General features: G+C 46.2%; 14 protein-coding genes across 14 annotated transcripts; 7 read left to right on the top strand and 7 right to left on the bottom strand.

The window, feature by feature from the left end:
* Nucleotides 1-264: 264 nt before the first annotated feature.
* Nucleotides 265-552, top strand: KUCA_T00000063001 (uncharacterized protein; the record flags this gene model as incomplete). The annotated part of the gene is made up of 1 exon (XM_022604565.1): nt 265-552. The coding sequence occupies one exon, from the start codon at nt 265-267 to the stop codon at nt 550-552; it is 288 nt and encodes a 95-aa protein (XP_022456121.1).
* A 131-nt stretch (nt 553-683) lies between these two features.
* On the bottom strand, nt 684-1,475 carry KUCA_T00000062001 (uncharacterized protein; the record flags this gene model as incomplete). The annotated part of the gene is made up of 1 exon (XM_022604564.1): nt 684-1,475. The coding sequence occupies one exon, from the start codon at nt 1,473-1,475 to the stop codon at nt 684-686; it is 792 nt and encodes a 263-aa protein (XP_022456120.1).
* Nucleotides 1,476-1,680: 205 nt separating this feature from the next.
* Nucleotides 1,681-2,902, top strand: KUCA_T00000061001 (uncharacterized protein; the record flags this gene model as incomplete). The annotated part of the gene is made up of 2 exons (XM_022604563.1): nt 1,681-1,732; nt 1,794-2,902. The coding sequence occupies 2 exons, from the start codon at nt 1,681-1,683 to the stop codon at nt 2,900-2,902; spliced, it is 1,161 nt and encodes a 386-aa protein (XP_022456119.1).
* Nucleotides 2,903-2,920: 18 nt separating this feature from the next.
* Nucleotides 2,921-3,391, bottom strand: KUCA_T00000060001 (uncharacterized protein; the record flags this gene model as incomplete). Its single annotated transcript, XM_022604561.1, has 1 exon — nt 2,921-3,391. One exon carries the CDS (start codon nt 3,389-3,391, stop codon nt 2,921-2,923), a length of 471 nt encoding a protein of 156 aa, XP_022456118.1.
* A 150-nt stretch (nt 3,392-3,541) lies between these two features.
* On the top strand, nt 3,542-4,866 carry KUCA_T00000059001 (uncharacterized protein; the record flags this gene model as incomplete). The annotated part of the gene is made up of 2 exons (XM_022604560.1): nt 3,542-3,557; nt 3,620-4,866. 2 exons carry the CDS (start codon nt 3,542-3,544, stop codon nt 4,864-4,866), a joined length of 1,263 nt encoding a protein of 420 aa, XP_022456117.1.
* Nucleotides 4,867-5,058: 192 nt separating this feature from the next.
* Nucleotides 5,059-6,282, bottom strand: KUCA_T00000058001 (uncharacterized protein; the record flags this gene model as incomplete). The annotated part of the gene is made up of 1 exon (XM_022604559.1): nt 5,059-6,282. The coding sequence occupies one exon, from the start codon at nt 6,280-6,282 to the stop codon at nt 5,059-5,061; it is 1,224 nt and encodes a 407-aa protein (XP_022456116.1).
* Nucleotides 6,283-6,595: 313 nt separating this feature from the next.
* Nucleotides 6,596-11,620, bottom strand: KUCA_T00000057001 (uncharacterized protein; the record flags this gene model as incomplete). The annotated part of the gene is made up of 1 exon (XM_022604558.1): nt 6,596-11,620. The coding sequence occupies one exon, from the start codon at nt 11,618-11,620 to the stop codon at nt 6,596-6,598; it is 5,025 nt and encodes a 1,674-aa protein (XP_022456115.1).
* Nucleotides 11,621-11,917: 297 nt separating this feature from the next.
* KUCA_T00000056001 (uncharacterized protein) lies at nt 11,918-12,613 on the top strand (the record flags this gene model as incomplete). The annotated part of the gene is made up of 1 exon (XM_022604557.1): nt 11,918-12,613. The coding sequence occupies one exon, from the start codon at nt 11,918-11,920 to the stop codon at nt 12,611-12,613; it is 696 nt and encodes a 231-aa protein (XP_022456114.1).
* A 482-nt stretch (nt 12,614-13,095) lies between these two features.
* KUCA_T00000055001 (uncharacterized protein) lies at nt 13,096-14,448 on the top strand (the record flags this gene model as incomplete). The annotated part of the gene is made up of 1 exon (XM_022604556.1): nt 13,096-14,448. The coding sequence occupies one exon, from the start codon at nt 13,096-13,098 to the stop codon at nt 14,446-14,448; it is 1,353 nt and encodes a 450-aa protein (XP_022456113.1).
* Nucleotides 14,449-14,768: 320 nt separating this feature from the next.
* Nucleotides 14,769-16,235, bottom strand: KUCA_T00000054001 (uncharacterized protein; the record flags this gene model as incomplete). Its single annotated transcript, XM_022604555.1, has 1 exon — nt 14,769-16,235. The coding sequence occupies one exon, from the start codon at nt 16,233-16,235 to the stop codon at nt 14,769-14,771; it is 1,467 nt and encodes a 488-aa protein (XP_022456112.1).
* Nucleotides 16,236-16,868: 633 nt separating this feature from the next.
* On the bottom strand, nt 16,869-18,050 carry KUCA_T00000053001 (uncharacterized protein; the record flags this gene model as incomplete). The annotated part of the gene is made up of 1 exon (XM_022604554.1): nt 16,869-18,050. The coding sequence occupies one exon, from the start codon at nt 18,048-18,050 to the stop codon at nt 16,869-16,871; it is 1,182 nt and encodes a 393-aa protein (XP_022456111.1).
* Nucleotides 18,051-19,008: 958 nt separating this feature from the next.
* KUCA_T00000052001 (uncharacterized protein) lies at nt 19,009-19,824 on the top strand (the record flags this gene model as incomplete). Its single annotated transcript, XM_022604553.1, has 1 exon — nt 19,009-19,824. One exon carries the CDS (start codon nt 19,009-19,011, stop codon nt 19,822-19,824), a length of 816 nt encoding a protein of 271 aa, XP_022456110.1.
* A 55-nt stretch (nt 19,825-19,879) lies between these two features.
* On the bottom strand, nt 19,880-20,070 carry KUCA_T00000051001 (uncharacterized protein; the record flags this gene model as incomplete). Its single annotated transcript, XM_022604552.1, has 2 exons — nt 19,880-19,985; nt 20,060-20,070. 2 exons carry the CDS (start codon nt 20,068-20,070, stop codon nt 19,880-19,882), a joined length of 117 nt encoding a protein of 38 aa, XP_022456109.1.
* Nucleotides 20,071-20,605: 535 nt separating this feature from the next.
* KUCA_T00000050001 (uncharacterized protein) lies at nt 20,606-21,090 on the top strand (the record flags this gene model as incomplete). Its single annotated transcript, XM_022604550.1, has 2 exons — nt 20,606-20,783; nt 20,852-21,090. The coding sequence occupies 2 exons, from the start codon at nt 20,606-20,608 to the stop codon at nt 21,088-21,090; spliced, it is 417 nt and encodes a 138-aa protein (XP_022456108.1).
* Nucleotides 21,091-21,097: the final 7 nt, after the last annotated feature.

Below are 21,097 nucleotides of genomic sequence, written 5' to 3'. Positions count from 1 at the left end.
CATAAATATTTGCAATTCGAACGAGTTCGGATTAAGAGGCCTGCCTCACTAACCGTGGAGCTGTTCCTTGTTCCAAGCTGGTGCATTCCAGTTCATTTCATACTTCGTTGAATTTACTTTGGTTTTATCTGTCTAAGCTGGATAAGTGATTATCGAAGCGTGTTTTGCCCACTTGTTCACTTTTAAAGCCACTGACTTAACAAGCGTGTTTCATCCCGCAATAGGCTCATTGCACATCGTTTCTTCAAATTAGAACACATAGGAATGTCCAGGTTCTCTCAACTTGAGTCAGAAAACACTGACAGGTTTGATGCTTTGGCCTCAAAGCTATCCTCTTTGAAAAAGATCACACAGGACATAAACACACAGGCAGCACAAGACTCGTCCATAGTGAACGATCTAAACAATGGAATGTCCACTTTGGTGGCCAGCGTGAAAACCACGAGCACAAAACTTGCCCGTGTAATGAACCAAAATACGAGTCTGACGAGAATGGTTATACTGGGGCTATTGGCCATCTTCATTCTTTGGACTTTGCTGAAGTTGTGGTGATGGGCCAGGTTATCTTGCATTGTTAATACTTATTTTTCTACTGTATACTGCGTGTCATAATATTTGAATTTGAGTGAAATTCCATAGAAGGTAGTCTCAAATGGAACCAATGTTTTGGTTTAGTGTTTTCTTCAATCCCTTCCACCAGCAACATCCTGACCCAGCTTGTAGTTCTTGATAGACTTGCCCCATTGGACCTTCGATCTGTTGATAGGCAACTGCCTTCTCAAGTTCTTGAACAAGTTCTCATTCAACCTACTGAACTTGGTCAGGATATCAAGCTCAAAGTCATTCTCCACGCTCTGAATCTTCGCGACGAGATTGCCCAAAGTGGTAGTCTCCGACACCTGTGACTTCGTGGCAAGAACAACGTTTCCGTCTTCATAGTAGTGAATCTTCACTTTGATCAAACCATTGAGCTTCCCGCTCGTCTCGTCAAACTCATACACCGACTGCCACTTGCCGTTGTAGTAGTTGGCGTCGTTGTGCTTGAGATCAACAGCGATCAATACAATCTTTCCGGTGGAGCTTCTGCTGACGTACGATTTATAACTCGACGGAAAATGACTGGAAACGTATTCCTCGAAACTAGCAGCCAAAGAGCTCAATCCGCTCTCGGTCTCAGCCGTCTCTATGTCAATGGCTTTGTCCTTGGAAAAGTCATACCCAAATTTCACGCCATCACCACTGAACTTCACCCCGTCCTTGTTGTACTTGGAAACCAGCTCATTAGTCCCTTTCACCGGAACCAATTGGAAATCCTCCTCCAGCTGATACTCCTCCAGACTTGAAGAGACGATCTTCTCAGGATTGTCCACCTTGGACTCTCCCAGAATCACGTGTAAATCCTCCTTGAAACTGGCCAGATCACCAGGAGGTGAGTCCTTGATCATGGAGCTTATGATTGCAGATACAGACGCCATGATTGATGGTACGCTGTGATATGGACAACAGAGGAATGTTGTGTAGCTATCTATCTTAAAGCGTGCCGGGATCCGGTTCTTGGTTCATCCCCGACTTTTTGACACAGCCACACACTCCCTGTCAGATTGGGTAGGGTCTTATATTTATCCCACCTTCTACTCAAGGGTTTGTTCTTGGTCTTCGTCATTAAGGTCATATATTGAAATGTTTAGCTCAAAACCGAAACAGAGGGATCCTAAAATTGATCAGGCAATAGGTGAGTGTTTAATTCGGGTGTTTGAGTAAGCGCTTGGTTCATCATACTAACACCCTTACAGCGAGTGCCACTGACCCATTACTCACGGATGATGACTGGGAGAAGCTCATGATCGTTCCTGATATTATCAACGATGATCCAGAAGAAGGAGTCAAGTTTGCCATCAACGGTCTGAATGAGCGACTGACGACGAGGGATGCGAACGTTCTATTGAGGGTTGTTTCTCTGATCAAGGCACTAGCTAACAACTGTGGATCCAGGATGAAACAAGAGTTTTCCAACAAGGCTTTTGTAAAAACCCTGAAGGACTTGGTGAAGAATCACAAGATTGACATCAGAGTCAGACGAGACTACGCGGTCTTGGTGAAGGAACTTTCTGAGTTGTTTGCAGACGATCCTTCTCTTCAGAGTATGAAGAGACTATACAGCGAACTTCGGAGTAGTTACCCATATCTTTACGATTCCGATTCTGCCCCCGCCCCTATGAAGTACAACGAAAGACAGAAGGAACAAGAAGACTTAGAAAGAGCGTTGAAGGCGTCACTTGAGGATTCGGGTGCAAAGTCCTATGAGCCACCCAGGGAGCTCCAACCACCTACCCCAGTGGAGCAGCAGGTAGCACCATCACAGAACGTCCAGCAGATACAGAACGAGATCAACACGTTACCGAGAGAGGTGCTTCGTGTCAGAGCATTGTATGATTTCAATTCTTCTAGCCCTGACGAGCTGAGCTTCAAGGCTGGGGATATCATCACCGTTGTGGAGAAGATCTACGAGGAATGGTGGAGTGGATCAGTGAGAGGCGAAATAGGGGTTTTCCCATTGAACTATGTGGAGAAGTTGCCAGAACCGACCAAGAAGGAGATAATCGAAAACTCACGCAAGGAGGTGGAGCTTTTGTCGCAGGGTCGCCAGATCGAGCAGTTGTTAAACAAGTTGAACCAGATCGAACAGGTAGCCAAGCTCAATCCGCAGGAGGTGAACCAATTGCTGATGCAGGACGATATCTCGCAAATGTACAACGCAATGATACCTCTGAGAAAGGAGTTGGCCCTCATGATCAAGAACTATGACACCAAGGTGAAAGAGCTGGAGAGTCTGGATGTCTCTCTTTCCACGTCAGAGGCCAAATTCAGGAACATACTTGATTCGTATATTCGCTATAAGTGAGAGTCGATCATGGATGATTCAAGAACATGATTGGTTCATGAATTCATTATAAGTCATGAATTTGGAGTCAATTTCACTGGGCTCGGCAAGGGTTAAGGTCAAGACCTTTGAAGCAGTGTGCAATCTCCATCTCAAATGGCTGAGAGATTTGAAAGGCGCAGAGTCCAGATAGCCATATAAGCCGTAAATAGTGATACTGGTGAATTTCTCTAAAGCAACAACATGGGTAATGTAATTGATAAATGCCGCAAGCCCATTCTGATTTATATCAAATATCACCACTTGTAGTTGGGCCGCATTTCTAATTTGTTTGATGGTCTTGAGCTCTCTGCGAGAATCCAGCTTGGGCTCTTCGAAAAAAACCACAAGTGTCAACCCAGTCAAGTTTTCCACAAGATCATCGAGCAACTTGGAGATGGGAGTAATCGAGTAGTCCATAACATTTCTGACTCTGTTATCGAGGCAAAGAGCACCAGAGTCTTTCCCCATACTGTGAAACCAAGAGGACCACCAAGCTCTTGGGGTTACCCGGAGTTTAGCAAGCACACGCAAAACCCGATGAAGCCCATTGACTGGAGGAAATTTGTCAAACCTCCGGGATCTCAAACTACCAGAACACAAGATATTATCCGAGGGGCGATGTTGGCCAGAAGTTGTGAGTAGTATCTTCAGAATGCGTCGTTTTTCATTATTTGACCATCAACTAACTCCGTGCAGATTTGAGGTCGCTGACAGTTCTGTCGCCAATAAGGCGATTCAACTCGACCATCACCACCACGGTTGAAACGAAAAATGAGGTTGAATCTCAGATAGAAGATAAAAAAGCATCCGAGGCTTCAGCAGAGTCTACACCGGCAGTGACTGAACCAGAAATTAGCGAAAAACAAGCTGCATACATGGCCTCGCAGCAGTTGAAAGAAATTTTCAACATGACCAAAGGTGAGGTTCGTGAAGCCCTTGGTCCAGAGACCCAGAAGAGCGCGAAAGAGCAGGAATTGGAGAAGGAGTTGGATTCGTTTCTGTACGACTTTGCAACAAGAATTCCTGTGGAAAGAACGTTGTCGAACGAGTCAGATTCGTACCTGCCAAACTTGGTGAGAAGTAAAGACTCAGAACCCTACACTCCCCAGGAACTCGTGCTAAGAAAGAAATTCGTGGAGAGCCAGTTCAACAAACTTGGCTCTGTGGTCAAAGATGTGTATGAACCATTCAAGGATGTACTGATGCCACCAAAGCCTTCCAGCACCACGGTGCAGACGCTCATGGCTGCGGGTGCTCATTTGGGCCACTCAACGTCGCTATGGCGTCCATCGACCCAGCCGTTTTTGTATGGCGAGTACAAGGGGATCCACATAATCGATCTCGAGAAGACTCTGGTGTATTTGAAGCGTGCTGCGAAGGTGGTGGAAGGAGTTGCCGAGAACGGTGGTGTGATTGTGTTTGTGGGTTCTAAAGAAGGCCAACACAGATCTGTGGTCGAGGCTGCTAAGAGGGTCAATGGTTTTTACGTGAGTCGCAGATGGATCCCAGGTGCTATTTCCAATCCAAAGAGCAAGCCCCAGCCAACTTTTGAGCTCGATCTGGAGGACAAGCCAACTGACAGAGAGCTGTCGTTCTGGGAGAAGTCGAAGTACATTAAGCCAGACTTGCTGGTGATTTTGAACCCAGTTGAAAATAGACCGGCCCTTAGTGAGGCCAGTAGGGCCAGAATCCCAACTATCGGAATAGTGGATACCAATTGCGAGCCTTCGCTGTTGACCTACCCTATTCCAGCTAACGACGATTCGATCAGAGCCACCAACATCATCGCCGGTGTGCTGTCCAAGGCTGGTGAAACTGGCAGAAAGAGAAGATTGGAGACTGCCAATGCCTACAAGGTTGCTCAGGGCTTGAGTTCGCAAGAGCTTGGTGTGAGATTCAAGGAAGCCGTTTCGTCGAAGATGGATGCCTACTTCGAAGGCTGAACCTACAGAGTCGAACTACATTTTGTACATATAAGAAGTCTTCCGAAGAAGCAATTGGTATTGCCCATAAGTTATTATGATATATTAGTAGAAGACTCGGCATCTGGCAGCAGATGACGTGTAGTTCCAGCGTTCGTCACGATGTCTGGAACCGAAACGGAGCCTTAGTTGGCTTCAATAGTTGATGTGCACTTAGTTCTGCTTCTTGGCGTCTTCTTCGTTGTCAGACTCGGATTCACTGCGCACATCTTCCTCCACATGCAGGACGACGTAACGGTACAAAATTCTCAAAATGAGGAAGAACCATAACAAATTCACAAGCTGAAGGGCAAAGATGAGGACGAACACGATGGGCTGCGAAATCCAACATTTGTACTGTTGATCTTCCCAACTGAGCTCGAAGGGACCAACTGTTCTGAACTCGGTCAAGACAGACCACAGGATCTTGATGTTGAGGTAGTGACGCAGATAGAACCAAACCACAGTGAAGACAGCAAAGAAAGGTCCAGTAATTCTTGCGTTTACGTAGTTGAAGGACTTCGACAGTCCCAGAAACCAATCGGATATGTCCATGGTGATATAGACAGCCAGTCCCATCCAGGTGAAGTGGAACCTGTAACTCAGGAAGATAAGGGCTATAGTGATGATATGGTGGAAAACCAGTTCCTTGAAATCTTTTCTTGGAGCTTCCAATCTGAAAATCAAAATTACAGATTGCTGGGCCCAGAAAGCAGCCTGGGCCAAGTAGTACACCTTGAACAGATGATCGTGAGTCTTATGAGGGAAGTTCTCATAGAAGGCAGTAGTCTCAAAAAACCACAATGGCGTCTGTTTCATGATGTACAATCCCAAAGGCCCAGTGAAACTGTAATAACTCACCGCATACATCTGCTCCAAGAATCTCTTGACTTTGGCCTCTTTTTGGATTCCAAAGCGGTATGCAAGAGGCCTAAGGATCACTTGCATTGTGAATTCTCTGGTAAACGTGAAAAATAGCATATAGAAAGCCACAAAGGCAAAATCCTTTTTGCCCTTTCCGTACATCTTGGGCTCAGTTCCTGGGATCTCGTAGGATACGTCGATGAACATGCGCAATGGGTTTGACTCGGTATGGTTGTCAGAAAGTAGATAGGCTGACCAAACTGAGACCAAGATCAACAAGAATGGTAACCAAACATGTCTCAGACATAGCTCCTTCACTCCAACGAATATTTTCTTACTGATTCCGAGGTCGGAATTGTCTTTCTTCGAAAGAGCTTCATCCAACTTCTTGTTGCGTTGCTCGGATCCCCTGGATCCCAGTCCCGGAACCGAGGTATCCCCCAGGTTGATGGCTCCAACAGAGGACTTTCTACGCCTGTTTGCGGCACCTTTGGCAGCACTAGATGTCTGTTTCTTTGTGGTCTTGGGTGGCATCCTTGTCGGTTTTGCTGTTCTCAAAGACACGTTGCAATGTTGTGGAAAGGTACAACAGAATAGATTCAAGAATTTCAAAACAGCCGAGCGTGGACGAGCCGGGCGTGGACGAGCTGATTTCCTAAAAGGGAAGTAAAGGGCTTAAGTATGCGCCTCGTCTCCAACCGGGCTGTGCATCATGCAGAGTTGAAACCTTTGGCAGAACTGAAAAATAGGTTCGTGAAAAAGGTTAGATTTGGTATATTTATAAATGTCAAGTAAGCAATAATGAGAGCTATTCGTAGAGGAGTGGTATATCACATGATTCTTCCATTCAAGACAATAGGAACGCTCCAGACCCCTCGTGCATAGCCTGCAGTATGCGTTGATTCATCATCTCCTTCGAGGAGTAATTAGGCAGCTTCAGATAGTTGGCACATGTCATTACACTGGGAAGGAAGTCATCAGCCTTGAAACCGTCCTCATTGTTCTTCAAAACAACAGTGAAGCTCGGATGAAGAGCTTTGAAGCCACCAACTGGAAGCCTGGGAGAACCGGTCATGAACTGCAAGAACATTCTTCTTTCCTCCTTCGAAAACTGAGACATTATCTCCAGTAGACAGCGCACACTCACGGAGTCAATGGTGTAACCATGGTCCGCATTGATGGAGGAGAATAGAGTCTCAAGGGACCAATCTTCCTCGCCATTCCCAAAGAGCCTCACCAGCTCCTGGGACGAAAATATCATCATTGCAGAGTAAGGAAAAACCTTTGAGAAACCTTCGACAAACGCCTCTATTTGACGTCTCACACCAGATCCAATGGTGAGGTCAATGATTTTATCGATATAGTCATCCAAATTCTCGGGTGTGACATCCACCGAGTCACCGTTTTCAATCAGATTCACATTAGGGTATCCTGGAAGGACGTAGGTCAAAGCCAAGTCCTGGAGGGTAACACCATTAAGCGTGGCTGTGGATCTGCTTTGGGATGCTACCGATTTGAAAAGCTTTGAGTATTCATCCAATTGCTTCAAGGAAGATGCCAATTGAGAGTCCACCATTGCGACTCTATCGAGGCGAACAGACCTTGAAGCCGAGATAGGAACGTCCAACGAGTCAATCTCATTCGCAAGTGTGAAAAATAGTGGATTGAAGTTGAAATCAACAATTCTGGAATCCAACAACGACCTTGCAATGAACTTACCCAGAAATCTGAACAGCTCCAAACTCTTCTCGTTAAAATCCGACAAAGGCGAGGGAAACAATCCCGTTCTAAAATCAATGTAGTCATCTCCAGCAGATTGGCCATCTGTCCTCCATATTTTGAGTTTCTTCTTAGCAAAAGCCTTGGAAACGTTAGCATAGAACTCCAACGTAGGACCCAAACCAGTGCCCACTTCATCGAAATACTCAATCTCCAAAACACTTGGTAAAGACCCATACATATCCAACACCTTAAACGCGCTCTGCAGCAGATGCTTCCTAGATATGCGCACTTTGTGGCGCGAAGCCCTGCCAAGTTGAGCCGGCCCCAAGGAATTAGAGTTGGAATTGCTTTCTTCTTGGTTCGACCTGATTTGCCATTGCTGTATCAAACGGGAGTAACCGAATGACGTAGATTGCAGAAAGAACATCCTTGTATCTATGGGGAACAGAAAAGGAAACTGTCTCGTGATGTGAACACTCCATCCTGGCAAAGTTCCGCTAACAACAACCAAAGGCTCTTCAAGTTGCCTGTTAAGCTTGGCAGTTAGCTTGTAATTGAGGAAAATCGCTTCAGTTGCATCAGTATGCTTAGCCGTGCTGTTGACGTCGAAAAGAGCTTTGAGCATTCTCAAAAGAGTAACGGTTCTGGTATCATTCAGATCCTCCAGAACATCACCAGAAGCATCAAAACCATAGGATGATTCCAGCTCAGTTGATATGTTCTCTGGCGAAGGTCCTTTCACCTTTCTGTAGGATACCACGCACGGTGGGTTTGACCAAATGCGCTGTGGATCAACGATCTCTGTTGGACTCTTTTGAAGAGATCTGTGGATCGCACCGTAGATAGTAGTTTCACTTGGAACCACCTCTCCATTGATGGCAAACTCTATGTGAAACTCGTTGGACTGACCGTTTTTTCTGTGAAGTTCATCGTCTGAAGGGTATTCATCGTCCTCTCCATTATCATCGAAAATAGCATCATCATCATTTTCATCATCAGATTCGCCTAACAGAACACGGCGAGCCATGATCCTGCTCCTAAGAAACGATCCAACAGACTTGAAGGTTGCAATCGCATGCACCATCAGCATCAGACGTCCTGTATTGGTAGCGCTAGAGTTCAGAGGTTCAAGTTCAAGCTTGACCTGTCTAGCCATGGAAGCTGTTCTGGGGTTGAAAATCTCGCCAGTTCCTGTTCTGGAATAGAGGGTCGTTGTGTCGCCGGAAGATGTGATATCAAAGGATTCAGATCTGGTGAGGGCCTCTTGAAGTTTCTGTACAAGTAGCACAATAGGAGGAACCAACTCATCCTGGCTCTTGAAGCAGAAGACAAATTTGAACGCCTGAATACACGCAGAGTCTTCTCTGGCAACATCTGACTTGAACAGGGACAAAAGACTGGATACGGCGTCTGCAGAGACCAGCTCGAAGCTTGAAACAGCACTTTTGTTCTTGAAACCCAGAAGGGACGCAAATTCCATCCACAAAGACGTCCATTGGTCGTACGTATAATCGCGGGATCCAGAAAATGCATTGACAAAGTTCAGAAGCTGCTTTCGATGAGGAGACTCCACAGACATCTTCTCACCAAACTCTTGAAGTGAGGACTCTATAGAAAGAGCCACCATGGTGAGGTAAGTGAGAGTTTCATATGCTGTGGACAAAAAGGTTGAGTCGTTGGAAAGAGAGTAGTCCTTGTAGTCCACAATGTCTGAGGAAATTTCCACTTCGTCACGAACAATATCAGCATCAATATCCAGATAAACATCTTCCTCATCATCATCGGAGTGTTCTTCTTCATCGATGTCGTCATCATAGTGGTCGTCTTCATCTCCTTCATCTTCATCTTCATCTTCGTCATCATCCTGGTCGTCCACATCATTGCCCTCGTCTTCGCGACTGAAAGGATTCGACCTTTGCAAACTCTCAGATCCACCAGAAGCTTGAAAGTCCACTTGCTCCTCAAGATGAGCTTTCTCAAGGAGGGCACTGTCAGAATTTAAAAGGATCAGCAGATCATCAGTATCTGCCAACAGCCCTTCCTTCTCAAACTCTCTTATAGCAATCCGAGGAGCTCTCTCTATTAACAACTTCGTTGTCATGAGTGCAGCATATAGCAAGACAAACGGCTTCTCAAACGGCTTCGTACTGAAATCAGCGTCATCTTTTGTGGCAGAATATTTCGAGACAAATGCTTTTCCCTGGATTATGACTGATGTCAAGAGGCTTGTAAACCCAATATCAGTTACCAGTGTTTCCACCTGCGTTGCCGAAGAAATCTGAATTGTTCTGAGCAAAGCAACGAAGACAAGTCTTCGAACAGTGAAATCCACGGTCGAGGAATAAGTACCCAACAATAGTTTGAACATATCTGACAAAAACTCGGTAAACCCAGAGTCGGAAGTACCGTAAAGTTCTTCTTTTATGTTTTTCACATTGAGTCTAGCACCTGACGATTTGAAGTTGAACAAAGCTCCTATGTTTCGCTTCACCTGGCCATTGAAGACAACAGACACATCCACGAAGGGAAGGATATTGTTTATCAAACGAATAATGTCAATGATAAGCTCTTTGGGTGCCGCCATCAAGGCGTCTATTGACACAGGAGCATTTCCTGAAACGGTTGAGTCATCATGAGTCTCAACCTGTTCGTAATGCCTCAGAATACTCAATATACATGCAGAAATCTGGGCATCCTTGACTAAAGCCAATGATAGTTTCGGAGATGCAGAGGCCAGAGTGGACAGAGATTGAAACAGCTTTAGGCAGGTTCCAAAACTGATCAGATTTGAACTTTGTGATCTGGAATTCCTTCCCAAACAGCTTGGTAGCAACGCAGATAGCCGTACCAGCAACGACGGTCTGATGAGGTCCTCAAGAAGATCAGGCTTTCTGGCAAACCGTTCCACGATTCTCGAGATGGTCAACCAGGCGTTCTCGACACAAGCGTGATCGGAATACTCCACGGCAACACGTTCGATGATGGGGAATACCTCCTTCAACGAGTCAAATTGATCGTTACTTACATAGGCAGCAGAGTTAGCGGCAATTACCATACACTTTCGTTGAGCATGTATGGTAAAGAAGTCCAAATACATGAGACAGGAAGACAGACAGTGTCTGCGCATCACCTCCTTGCCCCACTTTCTTGAGATCATCTCCAAAGCCTGCAGAGCCTGCTCTGCCAGATCAATATAACTGATATCCAACAACTTGTTCTTAAGTGCCTCTATGGCTCCGGCCTGAACGGTTACAGGAACAAACTCAATGCTCACCTCGAGAAGATTGAAGAGACAGCGACAGGCCACCAGCTGAAGCTCTAGCTCTTCCTGCAGCAAGGGGTCATTCATGATGCGTACCAAGTTCCGGGAAAGCTTGTGAGCTGGAACACAACGTTCGGCCACCAGCGTGTCTATCATGAGAAGTCCCTCGCTGATCTCGTTCAGGGTTTCCAGCAGCAAGTATGGGTTCTCGTTATCCAGCGAGTCTGTGAGCCCTCCAATATTCGATCCCATTGCACCAAAATACTCCATCATTTCGGGAGGAAACATCCTACCAAAGGCTTCCCCGAAATGTGAGCCTCGCGCCGAAGACTCCGCCAAATGGCGGAGACCACTAAAAGCGTTGGGAGGCGTTTGGTTCAAACGCTGTTGCTGGGCGCCTCTCAAAGCTCCTTGCAGTGACCTCATTATTGCATTTTCGTTAAGACCAAAGACATCACTGCGATTTTGCGCAGAACTGCGATGGGAATCGTCATCTTCGTTATCGTCTTCATCGTCATGTTCGTGATCGTGACCATGCTCATCTTCATATTCCTCTTCCTCATCGTCGTCTTCGTCATCCTCAGCACGCTGATTCGACTCAGAGAATCGCCTATAGTTCTCTGCAAGCCTGCTCAAGGTCGCTGCCTCATCTTCATCGTTGTCATCTTCATCACAGTCTATGACCTCGTTGTTCTCGTAAGTCTTCCGCTCGGAAAGAGCGTCCTCCATGTCAACATCAGAATTGACCTCCTCAGTTGTGTCTGCTCTGAACTTTCGGTTCTTGGAGAAACTCGAACGCGTCCTCCTTCCAAGAGAAGGCTGGGTGGGAGACCCATCTGATAAGAGATAGGAACCGTTGGATGAAGAGCCAGATGGTCTTCTAGGCATCTTGGCCTGTAATTTCCTTGTGTTTGTCGTTGTAGAGAGTAAAATTGAAATGGACCAAACGAAAAGTCAAGACCTCAAATGCGAATATGAATGGTGGCAACGAGTGAAACCAGGTCTTTAGGGGCAAGGAGAAGTGAGTAGTTGATTGTGAGGGCTCTCTTTATCGAGCAGAGGTGGCGAGTCGTGCAGATCACAATTCCAATTTTTTTTCCTGCTAAGTTAAAAGAAGTTTTTTTTTTTTTCAGGCTATCAGTAGATAGAAGTTGCTTTCTCTACAGACTTTACAACACAGAAAAAATGCCAAAGTCAAGAAGATCCAAGCTGGTAACGTTGGCACAGACCGACAAAAAGGGCAAAGAGAACAAGGTGAGAATCTTTGACGAGATCAGAGAGAACCTTGACAAGTTCAGTTATGTCTGGGTGCTGAGGTTGGATGACGTTAGAACCCCAGTTTTGCAGGATATTCGCAGCGCTTGGATTGGATCGAAGCTGATCCTCGGTAAGCGTAAGGTTCTGCAGAAGGCCCTGGGAGAATCACCAGAAGATGAGTACAAAGACAACTTGCACCAACTTTCCAAATCGATAGACGGTGTATGTGGTCTGTTATTCACCAACGAGACACCAGAGACCGTCACGGACTATTTCAGTGCATACTCCAAACAGGATTATTCAAGATCCAACACAAAATCACCAATAACCTTCGTTATACCTGAGGGAATAGTGTATTCCAGAGGAGGCCAAATAGCCATTGAGGAAGATGTTCCAATGTCCCATTCCATGGAGCCCACCATGAGAACTAAGCTCAAGGTTCCTACCAAGATCAAGAACGGAAAGGTTTTCCTGGAAGCGCCTTTTGCTGTGTGCAAAGAAGGTGATGTGCTGGACGTGACACAAGCGTTGATCTTGAAGCAGTTTGGCGTCGCTGCCAGTGAGTTCAAGGTCAAGCTGGTTGCATACCACGACGGAGACAATTCGACTGTTAACACTGTATAATAACCCAATTATAAAAACGACAAGAACAACCCAGCTCAACCAAGCTAAACGAGGCCTGATTCCCTTCCGCAACAAGCTATCGTTGTAGACGAAAACTTTTTTAGTGTACGGCCCAATGGCATACACGGTCCCTTTTTACAATCAAAACAATGGATTTACTTATATTTTAAACTGTTCGGGTACTGGTCCAGCCGCATTGCTTAGGCGAATATATTGATTGAAGTGAAAGCCGAGCATTTCTGTTGCATTTGCCAGCTAAAGTTGGCTTTGCAAGTGAATTGTTGAGGGTTTAGAATATTGCAACGGTCCTCGCATAGTTGTTTACACAAGCGAGCTAGGAAAGGGACCAACAAGAAGGAGAACAAGGGTTTGAAAAACACAAGTGGACTTTTCTTTTGGTTTTCAGATCTTTTACACTTATTATCATTGTTTATTTGTTTTGTTGCTTTGATCCTCTTGTTTTCTTGCCAATCCATTCTCCAATGGTGAATTACTCCAGGATCGGGGTGCAGTCCCGGAAACTTGGAATCACAGTTAATGCGAACACGCGGAAAGATGACACCGGAATGGATAGCATTGACGATTTTTTCAATCAGGGACTTGACGATGATGAAGAAGAGGAAGACTCCACTGTGGTGAAGGAGGAATACGATGCTGATTCCGAGGGCCAGCCGTATGCGGATGCCAGTGAAATGCCGGATATTGGAGATACGCCCGACGAAGATTTTGTGAATGCGACCGGAATGTCACCAGTGAAACCGCGAAAGAAACGGTATAGCAGAAGGCTGGATTCGTCCCCTTTGGAAGGGGCCAGCCCTGCTTCCGTGAGATCACCCCACGTTGGCAAGCGTACCCCTCTTGAAGAACCCGTTTCGGCAGAGACATTGATACAGAACTTGGATCAGCTGAGTCCGGACTCGGATATAGATGATGGAGTCAAAAAGGGCAAAGCTGTGAAGAAAACTGGTAACCTTGCCAAGAAGGGTGGATCTATAACGAAACAGATAGCGCTAACCAAGAGGAAGAGGAAAATGGTAATACCGCCAACGCAAGAAACTCCGAACTCAGAAGACGAACAGGAGCCTATATTTGATGATGATGAGGGCCAGCCACAGAAAACCTCGAGGTCTGCCTCTGTAACTGAAGAGGGCTTGAGGAGATCGAAAAGAACCAGGGTGAAGCCACTGGCCTACTGGAGAAACGAGAGGGTGATCTATGAACCTGTGCAAGAGGCTGGTGCGCATTTGAGTGTGATAAAGAGCGTGGCGAGAAACGATATGCAAGCTCCTAGTGTGACCGCCAGGAAAACGTCCAGGTCGTCCTCTGCTTCTACCACGCGAAAGAAGACACAGACATCCGCACTGAACGTCTCGGAACTCGAGGGTGCAGAATGGCTCAAAGATGGCCATTTAACTGCCGAGTTGTACGATACCCCAAATTCGAACCATTTAACCATGCGAAAGATTGCATTTAACTCCGGCAACCCAGAAAAAGAAACCGAGGTCAAAGGAGATGGCGAAGATTACAAAATCTTCACTCTTTTCGACCAGGACTCGGAGTTTGCAGGCGGAGGATTCATAGAGATACCCGTTGGCGGTTCCAAGGCTGAGAAACCAAACACAAACACATATTTTATCTTCTATGTCGCACAGGGAGTGCTGAGGGTGAGAGTTTCTGGAACAGAGTTTGTGGTGAGTGGAGGCTGTGCTTTTGAAATTCCGATGGGCAATTTGTACGAGTTTAGCAACATCGGGAACTCGACTGCAAAGTTGTTCTTTGTTCAGACGAGACTGGTGGTTGTCCAGAAAAGCGATAGTTTCGAATATGACTCGTGAAAGGGACGATAACTTCAAACATGGCTCAGGGCTGGTGGTCGTTCAGAACATCGATAGCTCGGCTCTCGAAGGGAGACGAACGTTTTGTAACATTAATAGGTTTTTACTGGGGTTGTAAATTAAGATCAGACGAAGAACGCGAAGCAAAGAAATAGCAAAAATAGACTACGACGAAATCATAAGCGAAGGACCCTTAACAATCTTAAGTACTAAGCAACTAAGAACCTTCTTATTGAACCAACCAGGCAAACATAACCATCACAAAACACAGCGTAAACAACACAAAAGCACGGAAAAACATAAAAAGGGTAGTCAAACATCTAAACACTGATAATTCTTGGGTACAACGATTTCCTCTCGATTGGCTGATGGCTGTCTGTCTGTCCTCTCAGCTTGTCCACACAAGACTCCAAGAACTCCTTGATGACATCGATAGCCATCAAATGCGATGTGAAAACTGCTCCCGACTCATCGTCCTCCAAATCGTCTTTGTCATCCACAGAGAGGTTCTCCAGTTGGGACACTAAGTCTGCAGGAACTCCATCCTTTTGAGCGGAGACACCAGCTTTCTGACCCATACTGACATTAAACTTCTTCGTGAAATCGCCGTTATCCACTCTGTAACCGACCTGAGGGAAGTACGACGAAGTACTGGACCCCTGAACTGGAGGGTATAGAGAACCAGAAGAGTAATTGCCATTAAAAGCGAACTGAGGAGTAGACTGTTGCTGTTGTGGGAAGAAAGCAGAAGGCGAATACAGAGGAGGAGGTCTGGAAAGAGTATCCATGGAACCCGACAGTTGATTGAAGAACGAGCTGGCCTCAATCAAATCCTGTTGAGAGTTGAAGCCACCATATTTCGTTTGGGATCCCATATGCAAATCTGGAGATGACAGGCCAAAATAATTGTCCAAATTGTTCAGCCTTGAGGCAAGTTCATTGTTATAATGAGGCTGAAGTTTTGCCCTCTTTAGATCTTCATAGAGCGAAGGAATCGAGAAGTGCGAGTCAGGTTTTCTCTTCCTTTCTTCTTGCCTGTGAAGCATCTGCTGCTGCTGTTGCAGTTGCAGCTGTTCTTGGCTGAGAGAAGGGTACATGGTGGGCAATGGAAGATCGTACACATGATCCAACTGACCGTATGGGTTAGCTAGTCTCACACTCTGGGCTGCCTGGAGCAACTGTTTATCGTTGTCTACCGAGCCATCAGCGTGGATCTTGATATGCTTCTTCAAATCTTGAGGTCTCTTGAATCTCTTTGTACAGAAATTGCATAAGAAAGGCTTCAAGGGCACATGTACTCTAAGATGCGACGTGATATGGTCTCTCTTCACGGTGGAAACCCCACATCCATCCCATTGACAGTCCAAAGTCAAATTCTTGTTGCACTTTCTGCCAACATGATGATCACAAAGATGCTGGTACAACACTTTCGGATCGTCAAACTCCAAAATACAGTCCTTCCATCTGCACGTGTAAGGACCGTCCGAATCGATTTTCTTTGAGGTCTGCGTTGTTTGAGACTCCTCAGAAGACTCTCTCTTCACAACAGAGTTCAAGTCGCAAACCTCGGAGAGCTCAACCTTTATTTGATCGGGAGAATCTAGCGATGATGCATCTGTAAATGTTCCCGTCGAGTTTGGAGATTCTCCCTGAGAGTGTGGCGGAGTAGTGGTGTCTCCGTTCGAAGAGACCGTGGACTCGTGCCTGTTAACAATGGTAGCCGCATTCAGATAGCTGACGGGGTGAATATAGTTGGTAGTGTGCGAGTCCTCGCCGGAAGGAAACATTTTTTGGGAAGATAGCCTTGCTTAGACAATGGGAAAGGGGAAAATATTAGCCGAAGTCTTTGTTCTTTATATGAGTACAAAGGATTGAGACTGTCTTTTGATTATCACGCTTAGCTAAAACGCCAAGATAGTGGCACAGACCATAGCGACGGTTGCGATTGTCGTACCGCTTGGCAAAAACGTGGTCAGCTGGCGCACGTCCTTTCTGAGGGGGTGGGGTGACAGGCTGGGGATACCCGTCCATGGAAGCTTTTCAGCTGATTCTGAACGCACGGAAAACCAGGAAACTGCGTGCAGCAACAAAAATACTTGCTGGTACGTGGAAACCGGTAACCTTCATGCGATGCCTCTGATGCACTCCACCGAAGAGAGGTGCCGAAACGGATGGGCATGGTGGGCAGTCTATGGGCAGCCTACAGGAACGGGTGTAAACTCAACGGTTAATTTTTCGTGACGGAGGCAGTATAAACAATCAAAAGGATGTGAAAATAGATGGATAAAAATTGATGAAAATGACCATGGTGGTAATAGATAAAAGGAAAAAAGATGATATCGCCGTAACTGAAGTATTAGTATTCCCCATCGAAAATTTCATGCCTCCGCAGGTTAAGGTTTGCGAACCTGTGGTGGGTATCATTCGGGATTGGCTACCCTCAAAACTCTTCTGGAATAGTCCATTTCGTCCTGTATACTATTCCTGGAACCATTCACGTTCATGAACATGGTCCCAGGATCCAGTCTTTGATCCACGGCTATCAGAGTGTCTCCTCCGTCGGAGGGACTCACGTGATGGTTGTTGATTTTCTCGTTGAGCATTACGTTCTCGGTAGAACTTGCCTCTTCGTCGTAGTCAGCTTCTTCCTGGTCCTTCCGTCTCTTCCAGCAGCAGAACCAGAACAGACCGCAAACCAGTGCCAGCACAACGATACCCACAGCCACAAAAGTACCAGCCACTTTGCCCTTTGAGTTCCAAAAGCTCTTGCTGGAATGCTCAGATTCCTCGGAGCTGACTGCAGTAGGCACTGACGTTATGGTTGACAGAACCAGTGTGGTGAGGTAGGCAGTGTATTCGCTCCCGGTTACCGTGGTTACGGAAACCACCATGGAAGTTTCTGGGACAACAGAGGAAGAGCTTGTTATCGAAGAACGTGAGCTATGGGATGTGGATGATGGAGTTGATTGCGAACTGGAAGGGGAGTCCTCTGCAGTGTCTGTCGACGAGGACGAGGACGAATCATCAGTGCTTGCAGTGACATACTCTAGGAGAGTTGAAGATGAGGAACTAGAACTAGAACTAGAACTAGAACTAGAACTAGAACTAGAACTAGAACTAGAACTGGATTTTGAGCTCGAGCTTGCACTTGAACTCGAGCTTGAACTCGAGCTTGAACTCGAACTCGAACTAGAACTCGAATCTGAGTCAGAGCTAGAGCTAGCACTTGAACTGGATTCAGCTTCGGTGCTCGAAGCGGTGCTGGAAACTTCCTCAGTGGAACTAGGAGTATCCAGTAAATAATATGCATACAAATCTTCATCAGAATTTCCACAAAAATCACTGCCATACCCGGGACAGCTTTTGGAGCAGTCGGAAGTATCCGTAGTGGATCCGGGAACAGTATCGGAACACCAACATGAAGAACCCTTGAGAATGGCAAGTGCATAGCCGTTACATGTCTTTGTACATGCACCATAGGATTGGTATGTGTCGAAGGTACCTGAGCCGGATGCAGTCAGGTCCGAGGAACAGTAGTCCACAGAGGTTCCAGAAACAGCGCCTAACACTGAGGCCAGAGCTAATGCTGTGAGAATCTTCATGGTAATAGCAGAAAACAGCAAATGTGAACCAGAAATAGCGAGGAAGGATTGCAATATTAATAGCAACAGGCTTTTAGCGGAAAGGCCTGTTTTTGTAAGCTGGTTTTAGCTTGAACGAAACAAGAACCACCGTGCTAGCCGCAATCCTATTTCTCCACTTAAAGAGTCAATTCCGAAAAAAAAAGAGACCGACGGTTGGAAAATTGTCTTGTATGAAAAACTTTTAGTAACCTGTCAACTCCCTAGCACAAGGCTTATTAGCTTCACTAGCCCTCAGTCCAAAATCTTTTCGATTAAAACGGAACAAAGAACTTGCAAAGTTTCGACTCCCAACAAATTCTGTTGTCAATATACCCAAACGGTGTGGAGTCAAAGTGGGACGAGGGGAAAACAACCTCAGCCGAATTGTGTAAAGTGTGTTGTTGGACCTTCACAATCGGTATGTAGTATGCTGATGTCTGTTTTTGTGAATTTGTCCGGTTTCCACGAAAAACCTCGTTGAGCAAACGCAAACTCCTCGGCACGAAATCAAGATAGCTATTCCCAGGTGAACAGAGTCACAGCCCTTTGTCTATAGCCAGAACAGCAGTTATGGAATTCTCCTTGTCAAAATCTAATAGAGTTTATCTGTTTGAGTGCAAATCCCAAATTTCAAGGAAGGTTATTGCCGGTTTCCAGCAAGATTCCCAAAACGGATGGGGCGGCTTCCCCAAGCAGGCCTCACAGCCACATCGGGCCAAATTGCAATTTCAGGGCGGCTAAGGGAAGGGCAGGAAACAAGGAAAGGGCACGGGGTGGTGATGGTGCCTCTATTGTTACTTGTTGGCGACTTGTTGGCTACGTCTGGACCATCTCTTGTTCAAATGACAATAACCAGTTCTAGATATAATACTCAGCTCGACTCAGTTAGACAGGTTATAAAAAGACCAGAAGTAATCCGGGGAGCACGGGGCTTCGAATGCTGCATAATCACGTGACCTCCAAGGGACTATCACGTGATGCTTGCGATCTGGTTGGGGACAAGAAACGAGTGTGGTTTCGGTGGAAAGCCGGTTTTTCTGCTTATTTCAGGGCCTTCTTGAGCTTGGAGAAAAACCCCTTCTTCTTCTCGGCCTTGACCTCCACCTTCTTCTCTGGTTTCGCAGCCTTGACAGGAGCAGCAGCTGGGGTCTTTTCGGTGACGGTGTCGTCTGTGGCAGCGGTAGTTGGGGCAGAAGTAGCAGCAGCGTCCTCGGTGGATGCCTTCTTCACAAGCTTGGTGACCTTCTTGACCTTCTTGGAACCGGCAGATGCAGGAATTGACTCAGACTCCTCGACGTTTAGAGTCTTAGGGTCAACATCGCTCACTTCCTTGAACTCCTTGATGTCTTCCGCGTTCTCGGGAACAACTGGGGCAGCTGTGGTGGTTACCTCAGCTTCCTTGGTGGCCGATTCCTCGGCCTCCTGGTTCAAAACTTTGGGGTCCAGGGTGTTCACCTGCTTAAATGCCTCGATTTTTTCAGCATCTTGTGGAATGACGATGCCGGGTTCACCCAAAGTCGTCTGCTTGTTCTCTTCGGAGGGCAAGACGGTGGTCTTGAGATCTTCCTTGGGTTCTTCAACGGCCTTTGGCTCCTCAACCTTTGGCTCCTCAACCTTTGGCTCCTCAGCAGACTTGCCAGTGACGGCAGCAACAACTCCCCCGAGACCAACAGCACCAGCTACAGCAGCCAGACCACCAGCCTCTGGAATCTTTGATTCTGTTGACGATGCGCTAACGAAATCCTCTGGGTAGACAACGTTGTTTTCATTTCCTCCCTCGTCAGCCTCCACCTTGGAGTCTGGGGAAGTTACCCATTTGTCGTCGACGACATACTTGTATATGATTTTATCCGTCTTGTCAAAGGGGACAGAAAGTTCAAACGATCCGTCGGTTTGCTTGACCAATGGAAATGACTTCGACCAGTTGTCAAACGAACCGGTGACTGTGACTTCAGAAGGACCAGATGGCCTAAACAGAGGGTTAGTACTCTTGCACCATTAAAAACGTAAAAGATAAAAATTCAAAATAATCATGAAAAGCCAGAGAACAAACAGGCAGTCTCCCAGAAAAAACTTCCAAATTCAACGCTGCACAGCTCGTAACACGAGAATATAAAAGGCAAGCTTCTCGGAGACCTCCAGGTTGCTCGGGGATTTCATGTCACTTCACAGCCACACATACCATTTAAAGGTGTAAGTAGACATGGTGGATAAAGAGGCTGAGGCAATTCACTAATAAATTCAACGGGTATGTCTTTGTTTTAGTCTCCAACAAATTGCAAGTGTAGAGCCTTAGTATAGTGTACACTGGGTTAAGATAAAAGGGTATAATAGAATTCTAGGTTTGACCAAAGTTTCTCCATACAGGGGGCAAAACCCGATATCTGGGTTTGCCCAGTTTGGATAAAATGGTCTCTACACGACTACCATTAATTGTGTTTCGGACGACATTGTGGTTTGATTAGAAAGGCAAGGAACATCTCCAGACGAACGCTTCCACATGGTCTGATCAGTCTTCCATGCAGCTGTCTCAAATGAACACATCAAGGACGCAGACGCAAACCATACAGCCGGAGCTCCATTTGGTGGGCGCAGCATCGCCCAGCACAGATACGCAGCCGCAACAACAGGGCCAGAAGAAGAAGAAGCCAAAGGTGAGGTGGAGCGAGGAGACGATTGATAACGAGGACATGGGCAAGAAGAAGTCAAAAAGTGAGTCAAACACCATCAATAAGCTACATTTGTTGCGAATTTTACTAACTGTTTTCTATTTTTTCTAGTTTGTTGCATCTTTCATCCACAGAAGTCATTTGACGAATCATCAGATGAGTGCCATTCTTGCTCTTCCTCCGACTCTGATTCGGATAGCGATTCAGATTCGGACAACGATGGGAATGAGGCAGACAAGGCCAAGCCAAAGTCTGGCAAAGCCGGTGGACTGCCGAGTCCGAACGCATATGAATACCAACCAAAGTATAAGAATAAGTCGCAGCTTCCCAAAGAAGGGTCTTCAAGTTGACCGATGC

The sequence above is a fragment of the Kuraishia capsulata genome, genomic scaffold, assembly GCF_000576695.1.
Source record: "Kuraishia capsulata CBS 1993 genomic scaffold, Kuraishia_capsulata_scaffold_1, whole genome shotgun sequence".
NCBI lineage: Eukaryota > Fungi > Ascomycota > Pichiomycetes > Pichiales > Pichiaceae > Kuraishia > Kuraishia capsulata.
Note: the sequence above shows the minus strand (reverse complement) of the source record. Positions and strands in the feature narration are given on the sequence as shown.